The following is an 11,243-nucleotide window of genomic DNA, read 5'->3' as shown; positions in this document are numbered from 1 at the left end:
GTTCCACGGGAGCGGTTTCTGAAGCACATGTTGAAAACCACAACACATTACACAGCTAAGGACTGTTCCATAGGTACTGGTTCACACGTTAGGACAGTTATGGACTGTTTAATAGGAACCGTGTCTGAAGAGGGGTTGTATGCGCCTTTCAGGCGCAAAGCGGCATATGTTGGATTAAATTCACATGATACTTATGTTATCTGTTTATTGTTGAGGTAACCACTTAGCCTCAAATGAATGAACCACATGAAAGCTTTGTAATCAGAAGAACAATAGCTGGACTCGGACCCCCCCTGCTGTGATGTGTGTGTGGTTGCAGGCTTAAAAGGGAGTAAGAGACAACACAGCATGCTTCCTGAGGAATGGACATACATGTGAAGGAATGCCTCTTGGCGAAATCTATTGGATGGAAGGCAAATGGGGGTGGCTACGAGTGGGTGTGTACGTTTGTATGAAAAAGGCTCACACACAGACAATGTTTCCTGTTTGCTGTGAGACCCTGCCATGTGGTGATCTCGGCCTACTTTGGGAGATGGCTCCGGCCTAAACCTCATGGTGAAGGCCCTGTCCTGGTCTGAGCCTAGCTGATGCAGCAAAGCCTCGCAGAGGACCGTGTGATAAGTATCTTTCATATTATTGTATTGTATGTTCTGAATGTAAGCTGCGTGATATTGTAATGTCCTTTTATTACTTTATGTTAGCTTTCCTAAATTAATGGGAAATAAATAAGATAGTGTTTTACTAGCAGCAATGTGTGTGTTTTCATAAGTAACTTTATATCAGTGTGCTTAGTAGGGTTTAATAAATTAGATAACTATGGGAAGAGACAAGGTAGTAATAGTTTGTAGAGCATATAATGTCTTTCAAAGAAGAAGAAGAAGAAGAACGGAAGGCGGCGGCGGCGGCGGCGGCAGAAGAACCGAAGAGGGGGACAAGACCCCCGAAGTCGGGAGAAGAGGCCGGCGGCGAGGAAGAAAGCCGGACTCCTCCGCTAGCAAAAGAGCTACAAGAAGATAGCGGAGGAGTCCGGCGAGAAGACCCCCGAAGACGGAAGACCCCCGGAGCTGTGCAATAAAATATTTTAACCCTGTGTTGTGTTTTTTTTGTACTTTTTTTCACAGGTGAATGGGTAGGGGTACATTGTACCCCATACTCATTCACATAGGGTGGGGGGCCGGTATCCGGGGGCCCCCTTATTAAAGGGGGCTCCCGGATTCCGATAAGCCCCCCGCCCGCAGACCCCGACAACCAACGTCCAGGGTTGTCGGGAAGAGGCCCTTGTCCTCATCAACATGGGGACAAGGTGCTTTGGGGTGGGGGGGCCGCGCGGCCCCCCCTTCCCCAAGGCACCCCCCCATGTTGAGGGCACGCGGCCTGGTATGGCTCAGGAGGGGGGGGGGTGCTCGCTCGCCCCCCTTTCCTAGCCGGCCGGATAGCGTGCTCGGACAAGGATCTGTTGTGGACTTGGGGGGGACCCCACGCCGATTTTTTTCGGCGTTGGGGTTCCCCTTTAAGTCCATACCAGGCGGCGGGGCCAGCGACGTCTCCGTCGCGGGCCCCGCCTACCTGGATACCCGCTCGAAATGAGCGGACTTTTCTCCGGGCGGGAAAAGTCCGCTCATTTCAAAAGTACGGCGGACTGGCACACACGGGCGGATTGTCCGCTGAAATGCGAGTCCGACAGACTGTATTACGGAAATTCCGAAATACTTAGTCCGCCAGACTGCACGCTGAAAAAGTCCGCTGAAGCCCACACACGAGCGGACTGTCCGCTGAAATGTGTTTCGGCGGACTAAGTAGGCCAGACTGTCCGCCCGTGTGTACGCGGCTTTACTCTATCCCTCCCCTCTACCCTGCAGCATGCACACATCACCCTCACTCCTACCCTCTCCCTACTACTGCACCCATCATCTCCTGCATTTGCTTCACCCACATGCTGACATAAACACCCAGGCCACTAGACACGTGTGCTCATGCCCACCCCACTCCCATCTTGCTTTTCTCACCATCCTCCTTCTCCTAGTCGCAGGTGACATTTCTCCTAATCCTGGTCCATCATGTTCCAACTGCAAGCCACATATCAAATACCCCCCCCCCCCTCCTTGGTAACCACCCCAATCCACTCAGTTTAATTCTTATCCCCCTGCTTCCTCAAAGCAGCCCACCAATTTCATGCGCCCTCTGGAACGCCCGTTCCATCTATAACAAGCTTACATTGGTACATGACCTCTTCATCTCTCATGGCCTTAACATACTCGCCATAACTGAAACCTGGCTTCAAAATTTTGATTCGGATTCTCCTGCTGCCCTATCCCATGGTGGCCTCCATTGGACTCACTCCTCCAGACCTAATGGACAGAAAGTCCTTTCTATCCCTCCCTCTCTATCCCTCTCTTCTTTCGAGATGCACTGTATCTGTTTTCTCATATTTCTCTGAGGATTGCAGCAATTTATCAACCTCCCGGACCAGTATCTGGCTTTCTTGATGACTTTGCTGCCTGGCTACACTACTTTCTCTCCTCTGAAATACCCACTATAATTCTTGGTGACTTCAACATTCCTGTCAATGTTAACAGCCCAACTACAGCTAAACTTCTCAACGTAACCTCTTCTTTTGACCTAACCCAATGGACACATACTTCCACTCACTCCTATGGTAATACCCTTGACCTTGTCAGTTAATTGACCTACTGTCCAAAATCGGCCCTAGTATATGAATGGGGACCTTGGATTGTGGGTTCCTTGAGGGTAGGGACCAATGTGAGTGTGCAATGTACAGGGATAGGGACAATTTTAGACACTCACTCAGGTTGAACTGGATGGATTGGTGTCTTTATTCAACCTTACTAACTATGTGACTATGTAACTATGTATTCTCCCATCTCTGCAATCCTTGCAACCTCACCAACACTCCCTTTTCTCTCTCTGATCACAACCTCATCAGTTTCACTGTATCCTTGCCTCCAAGCAACCATCCCTCCAAGCAGCAAACAATTACTTGTAGGAATCTTCGCCACTTTAACCCTTCTTTTCTCTATTCTGCTAATGACCACATATATGACATAATTTCTCCACTGTCTTGTCCTGATCTGGCCACCTCTGTCTACAGCAGTTCACTCTCATCATCATTAGATGCACTTGCTCCTCTAACCACATGCAGAATCAGGCCCCACCGTTACATCCCTGGCAAACTGACAGCACTAGACATCTCAAGAGACTTTGCCATGCTCTTGAACGACTGTGGTGTAAAACCAAATGCCTGCAAGACTTCACCCCATATAAATCTGCCCTTCTAAAAAACAATGTCTGCCACAATGCTGCCAAGCAAGCCTACTTTGTTTCTCTTATTAATACCTTGTCATCCAGTCCCTGTCGGCTCTTCTCAACCTTTAACTCTCTGCTGCATCCCCTACCCCCTCTACCCACTAACTCACTCACTGCCCATGAAATTGGCAATCACTTCAAATACAAGATTGATGCAATTTGTAAGGACACCTCCACTGTGTGTACATCTTCTCCACCAAACATACCTTGCTTAACAGCACTTTCAACACTCTCCTCTCTTGAATTGGCTTCTATTGAAGAGGTTTCAAAACTTTTCTCAGATGTCCACCTAACCAATTGTCCCTTGGGCCCTGTTCCCTCAAAATTACTACGGTCTTCTTCTATCCTATGCTCCCTCACTCACATCTTCAATCTCTCCCTCTCTAGTGGCATCTTCCCCTCCCCTCTAAAGCATGCGCAGATCACTCTTATACTTAAAAAGCCCTCACTGGACCCCACCAACCTGAACAATTTAAAGCCTCTCATTGCTCCCATTCACCTATAAACTTCTAGAACGCCTAGTTTACAACCATATTAGCTCCCATCTCAGTGAAAATAACCATCTTGACCCCTTACAGTTTGGCTTTCGCTTGCAGCACTCCACGGAAACTGTCTTACTAAAACTCACTAACGATTTACTAACTGCTAAAACCAACAGACAGTACTCAATACTCCTTCTACTTGACCTCTCTGCAGCCATTGATACCGTTGACCACCTGCTCCTTCTCAATAAACTACATTCCCTTGGCCTCCAAGATTCTGCTCTATTCTAGTTCTCTGCCTATCTATCACAGCTCTCCTTCAGTGTTACCTACAACTCTCTCTCCTCCTCCCCTTTTTGTGGGGGTCCACCAAGGCTTTGTTCTTGGACCCCTTCACTTCTCCTTCTACACCTCCTCCCTTGATCACTTGACAATCGCCCACGGCTACCAATACAACTTATACGCCGATGACACCCAAATCTATCTTTCTACTCCTCACCTCACTCCTTCAGTCTCCTCTCAAATTACTAACTTACTGACATCTCAGCATGGATGTCGCACCACTTCCTAAAACTAAATCTCCCTAAAACTGAGTTACTAATATTCCCCCATGCCCCCATTCATGACTTTTCCATCAAAATCAACAATGCAACCATCAGTTCCTCCCCTCACACCAGGATACTAGGTGTCATCCTAGACTCTGACTTGTCATTTCAGTCTCAAGTCCAATCGTTGTCCAAAGTTTGTAGAATTCCCCTCTGTAACATCTCTAAAATTCACCCCTTTTTAACAAATGAAACCACCAAGCTCCTTATTCACTCCCTTGTTGTCTCTCGCCTTGACTATTGCAACTCCCTTCTCATTGGTTTGCCTCTCCATAGGCTATCTCCTCTTCAGTCTATCATGAATGCTGCTGCCAGACTTATCCACCTCATCAACCGCTCAGTGTCTGCCAACCATCTCCTCTAACCTCTACACTGGCTCCTGATTGCCCAGTGAATTAAATTCAAAATACTAGCCACAACTTACAAAGCCATCCACAACTCTGCCCCAAGTTACATCACCAATCTTGTCTCCAAACATATCCCAAACTGTCCTCTCCACTCTTCTCAAGACCTCCTACTGTCGAGCTGTCTCATCTCCTCCTCCCATGCTTGTCTCCAGGATTTATGCAGAGCCTCTCCTATCCTCTGGAACTCGCTACCTCAACCTGTCCAGCTATCCCCTACTCTTGCTACCTTCAGGCGATCCCTGAAAACGAATCTCTTCAGGGAAGCCTATCACGTCTCCATCTAATATTTTACCACTTCCATCAGCTCATTCCCCACAGTTACAACCTTTTGTACCACCTGCCCCACCCTATTCGATTGTAGAAATGAATTAGGCTCATGTGGAACGGCATGTAATTGCCATTGTCCCTTAACATACACAAAAATTTAATACCTCCAATATTGGGATTTTAAAGGCAATATAAAACAAGAAGAAATTTTATATATAAAGGAAATTAATTATTTATTGATACAAAAAAATCCTAAAAATAGTGATTTTATGGTTGATACCAAGATAATGAAAATTGAACGTATAAATTCACATAGGTGTGACATTAGAAAGTAGCAAATTTCAACTACAGTTCAACAAAGACCTAAATACAGCATAACTGTAATGATAAGTAGTTGAAGAGCCCAACGCGTTTCAAACAAGTGCATATAAATTCTTCATCAGAGATAAAAAGCCATTTTCTGAAAATACAGAGTATAATTTCAGTACAAAAAATACAAACATATTCAAAACAATATATTGTTTGGCGTATCCATAACGTCCAATAAAAAACACATACATGTCAACCTATTGATTCTGAAAAGGAACACTCCTCCATCCTAGGCACTCCATCAAGATCGGTTTAAATCCTCCACCGCATTAAGGGGCCCAAGAGTAAAGAACTTAAAAAGGACGTCCAACTACCGATAGCTCCACTGTTTGTACTTTAGACCCCCAAAACCATCTGGGGAAAGGGGAGTAAAAAAGGGGCCTATACCAAAATAGAAAGAAAAATATACAAAAATAAAAATGATTGAATATACCAAAATTGACTTGAATCTAACTAGACCAGTCTAACTAGCAGGATAAAAAAAAGGGGGGCTAGAAAGACCAATATATTGATACTGCATAGGAAGGACTTACATGGAGCACAAAAAAGGGAGTGCTCGAATCTGGAAAACCCACGCCACCCAACGGCTCTGGTCCAGCAAAGAAGTGAGTCCTCCTAGAAGTATGAATCACCATCTCCTTTTTTCATATGACCCACACACAAAATGGATGGAGCTGACATCCCCTGGGCTCCTGGCATTAAATAGGCACAAAGTGGCCCAAAAGGTGCCAAAATGTGACATCACACGGACAACGCCACTGCCTCACTCACTACAATGATTGACAGGACCAGTTGGAAAAGCCGGCGTAACCACGCGCGGCTGCTAGAGTCCCAGAAATGACATCAAGCGATGTAAAGCCAACCCGCCGAAGACAAGACAGCAGCGTCGTCACCAAGGAGACATAACCACAGCGATGACACAGCTACCCGGGGCCTGGAAATTACCTCACGGATTGGGGAGCCAACCCATCGGAAATGAGACTGAGGCACTGTCACCAAGGAGATCTCATCTAGGGTAACCAAATCAACAATGCCAACCATCTCCCCAAGTGCAATGGTCACATGGCCGGAAAGCCGATCACTGCTGTGGGGAGAGAGAGAGAGAGAGGAGGAGCCACTGCGACTCCGAAGTGGACCCTTCCCTCACCTCAAATATATGCTGTGCCGGGCTGGCACCATCAGCATGAAGCCACCCCCCTAATAGTGAGGTGAGATCAATGATGTAACCGGTATATAGGTCAAACCTTCTGGATTGACTTGAGTAAATATGGGGGAGCACCAGGTAGAAGATGATCATATGGCTTGGTGGCTCATCATAAAACTTTATTGGAGTGACAGAGGTTATAGTAGAGCAAACACATTTTCAGAGAATAGCCTCCCTCTTCTACAGGGCTGTTTATAGAATATTGTTTAGAGTGGCCACACTCCATTGAAGGATGATTGAAGATGAATAGATGTGGTCAGCTGAGCAGCAGAATTTTGCTGTGCTGTGAGCAAGATGCAGATCATCTGTTACCTGGTGCTCCTCCATACTTACTCAACTCATTGGCTGCAGGCTGAGAGCCAAGCACCTTAGGTATCTCTATTGGCCATTGCAGTCTCCCAGTGGAAGGATACAATGTAGAATTATCTACTGCCTGCCACCATCCCCTACAGTGTCACAGGACAGGCCAGTGATAAAGGGGAACAGACAGCCTTCCTGTACTCACTTGGGCCCCCTTGCTGACCTGATAGGGCTGGCATGGGAGGTCAGGGCTGTACCCCCTTATTGGCAGCCCTGACTGCAGCCGTGAAATGTGTCCAGCTTGTAAACACGTATTTCTGAATCTTTTAGATTCAAGGATTGAATGTTAGTGTGGAATGGGGGAAAATGCCTGAAAACATGCATAGACAAATCTGCTGAATCTCACCACAGTGTAAAAATTACACAAGAATGTTGGCATGAACTTTCACATGACTGTAGATATCCTCATCCTATATTGCATTTGCAATAGTAACCTATCCAAAACCAGTGGTTACACTAGAGCATTATACTCAAAATTTTAATTATTATCAGTAAGTTTTTGCTGAAGAAAAAAAAAACTAAAAACTTTATACACACTGGATTTTGCTGGTTCCTATTCTCAGTTGTCAAATCTCAATGGGAAAATAATCCTCTCCGTATCAAACACACATGATAATTGTGAACTGCATTTACTCTTCTAAAGCATATATATGTGAGTCTAAATATTCTGGCTTTCATACTTGTCATTCATCAACAGTCCATGCCGTAGAGCTCAACCAACATCTTATTTAATGCAAAATGGGAAAAAGCTCAGAAGTAAGTTTTAGAAGTTTTGTCCTATACACATTTCTTTGGTTATCTGTAATCGGCCATGATTTACATTATTGCATTAGTGATGAAAATTACATAATTTGCACCTGTAATTATATTCACACTACATGGAATCAAGAAACGTATAACTCTGCTTTTAGAGTTATTGTTTAATTCTAAGTTTACTTTCACCTCTATGAACATAGAACATAGTTGCCGACAGCTGTTGTGGTTGCAAAATAGTATTGTATGTTCTATGCCCACTAACTTTAAATACATTTTTGCTTAAGTTGTATTGCTAATTCATTACAAGCAAGCATTTGGAAATTTTTTGCAAACTTTTTCAATGTTAATAGTTTATTGGTGTATAACATGCGCCGGCGTATAATACGCACCCCAAGTTTAGGAGGGAATTTTAAAGAAAAAAACTTTTAGGACTGAAGTTTAAGGAAAAAAACTTACATTTAAATGCCCATCAATGCAGCCTTGTCAGTGTCATTTGCAGACTTCCATTGCAGCCTTATCAGTCATTTGCAGCCTTCCATTGCAGCCTTGCATGTCATTAGCAGCCTTCCATTGCAGCCTTGCATGTCATTAGCAGCCTTCCATTGCATCCTTCCCAGTCATTTGCAGCCTTGTCAGTTTCTTTTGCAGGCTTTCCGTTTAAAAATGGCGCCGTCGAGATACAGAGCGGATGTCCTGTGTATCTCTGCAGCGCTTGGTAGCTTTCACCGTTCTCGGCTACTTTTGGCTGTTCTCGGCGGCTTTCGCCCGTTCTCGGCGGCTTCCGAAAGCCGGCAAGAATGGCCGAAAATAACCGAGAGCGGCCGAAAATAGCCGAAAGCTGCCGAGACAGGCAGAAAAGGCAGAAGAGCTCACAATCGGTGGGGGATTGGCGTATAACACGCACCCCCGATCTCCCCCTGATTTTAGGGGGGGAAGAAGTGCATGTTATACGCCGATAAATACGGCAAATAGCAGATTTCTCCAAAGTCTAAAGTCAATCAGTATGAATAATGAAAAAAAAAAAAAAAGAACTCACTCATCACTTGTAAATTAGACTACAGCAGACTAAAATGGAATTACTGTACATATCTAAGCAAAGTAACACTAGAAAATATTGTATTATATGAATCATTTTCTCTCACTATAACAACTACAAAGACAAAGGTGAAAAAAATCCTGTTAAAATCAAATCTACTACCCATCCCACAATATCAATATGCAGTTGCACATTTAGCTTAGGTTTCCACTATTACAAGAGCGACTGCACTTCCAAGTGCACTTGTAGTACAAAGTGGAGTTGCCTTTAGTAAATAAACCCCAGTGTGTCCTTGTACGTTTTGACGTTTACATTTGTATATTAGTGCACTGTTTCGGAGAGGAGCGTACTGGCATAAACTATGCACATCTGCATGTTACTGTGCATAAGCCTGCACATATGTGTGTAATTTTTACTCTGAATATTCCAGCCGATAGACTGAATTTATGTGCATATGCTTCCAAATGCCATATAAGGCTAGGTTCACACTGCTGTGATGCGGCAACGCTGCAAATCTACTGCGGGTTCCCGCGTCACATGCCTCCCGGCGGCAGTTCACACTGCCCTATGCGAACTGCTGGGAGTGTCAATTAAAAGTTAATGACACCTCCAAATCAGTTTGCAGATCGCAGTGCAATCTGCAAACTCGTACAGGAATCGGATCGCATGGTGTGAACACCCATGCGATCCAATTCTGCTGTGGACCAAAAAAGGGTCCTGTACGAGTTTTGGCCGGATGCGTGGGGAATTTAGCCATACTATCTGTATGGCTGAAATTGCATCGCACAGAGATCGCATGTGATTTGCACTGCAGTACGGTGTGAATCACATCCGATCTCAGACATCGCAGCAGTGTAAACCTAGCCTTAACATGCATAAACGCATGTACATATGCACCAGAATGAGCATTTTTAAGCTTGACTTTTCTGCTCAGTATATTCATGTGCATGCAATCTAAATGTGCAATTTTTATTTGTTTGTTGATTTTTGCAGGATGCATTTTTCTTTCTTTTTTCTCCAAATAAATCTGAAAGCTACATTGTATTTGAAGTTATTGAATAGCCACTGTTTTTAGTTTATAAGAATTAACTAAAGCTATTGCAAACTAAATTTTTGGTATTTGAAAATTGCTTCATTGAAATAAATAATTTTGTTTTGCAGTATGTTTCTTTGTAAAACATCACCTGACAGCTGCTGCAATCTGCATATTTTGTGTTTTGAAAGTGTAATGCCCTGTACATATGGTCCGATTTTCCAACGGAAAATGTGCGATCGGATTGTGTTGTTGGAAATTCCGATCGGGTGTGGGCTCCATCGAACTTTTTCCCTTCGGAATTTCTGACACACAAAGTTTGAGAGCTGGATCTAAAATTTTCCGACAACAAAATCTGATCTGTTTAAATTCTGATCGTGTGTAGACAAATCCGACGCACAAAGTGCCTTGCATGCTCAGAATGAATTACGAGATGAAAGCTATTGGCTACTGGCCTCTTTATAGTCCCATCATACGCGTGTTACATCACCGCGTTCTGAACGATTGGATTTTCTGACAACTTTGTGCGACCGTGTATATGCAAGAAAAGTTTGGGCCAAAATCCGTTGGAAAAAATACGACGGATTTTGTGGTCGGATTGTCCAACTGTGTGTTCAGGGCTTAACTCTCGGTATAGATGCAAAGAAAATCACAATTAGTCAAACTGTAGTAACCAGTAGGTCCTGAAAGAACCTATGGCCCCAGATATAGAAGAGAAGAGAATGATATTTTATGTCACACTGCTCCCTTTAAATCCTGATGTCACGGGCCCAACACGTTTGTGGCATTATAAAACAACAAATTACAAAAAGTGCAACAATTATTCTCTAAGTAGAGTTCCCCTTAATGTGTGTAGATAATGTGCACAGTCTTTTAAGTGGGGGAGAAGAGGAGGCAGGAGGAGTCTTTGTGATGTAAATGTTCAGTGTCTTCAGCTAGCTCAACAAGGGCCCAGAAGGATTGCTGTGCAATGTTGACCAGCAACAGAAAATAGCATGTGCAAAGTGTTTATTTTTTGAGGCTTTAATGTAAAGAGATGAGATAAAGGTGTCTGCATGCAGTGTCTTTGTGTGGGGTGTGCACAGGGTGAGCTTCTGTCCACTCACCAATCCTGATGATGCAAAGGCTCAAAGAAATGGGATGTCCCGGAACAGGCTCATGAAGGATCTACAACCAGTAAAGGGACCATGCACCTAGCAACACTGGGATTCCACTGTAACTGTACCGGCAATGAGGAGAGTGACCTCCAACAGTCGTTCAGCCAACAGGGAGCTGGCAATGGTGGATCTGCTGGCTCATTAGACTTTCCACACCACCTAGGCTGTGGCAGATGCTCACATTCCCTGGAGCACTCAGGTCCCTGCTCTCAGCTGAAGCTTGTGGTCCCAAGAGAAAAAGAC

General features: G+C 44.5%; 1 protein-coding gene across 1 annotated transcript in view; it reads left to right on the top strand.

The window, feature by feature from the left end:
• The first annotated feature begins 7,697 nt into the window (after positions 1-7,697).
• Positions 7,698-11,243, top strand: part of LOC143943359 (olfactory receptor 10A2-like) — a 34,718-nt gene continuing 31,172 nt past the window's right edge. The window contains exon 1 of the mRNA XM_077465086.1: positions 7,698-7,774. Coding sequence (XP_077321212.1) covers positions 7,757-7,774 — 18 coding nt within the window. The 5' untranslated portion in view covers positions 7,698-7,756. The remainder of the gene's footprint in view (positions 7,775-11,243) is intronic.

The sequence above is a fragment of the Lithobates pipiens genome, unplaced genomic scaffold (genome assembly GCF_037356315.1).
Source record: "Lithobates pipiens isolate NorthernLeopardFrog02 unplaced genomic scaffold, aLitPip1_a1.2 Scaffold_30, whole genome shotgun sequence".
Lineage (NCBI taxonomy): Eukaryota > Metazoa > Chordata > Amphibia > Anura > Ranidae > Lithobates > Lithobates pipiens.
Note: the sequence above shows the minus strand (reverse complement) of the source record. Positions and strands in the feature narration are given on the sequence as shown.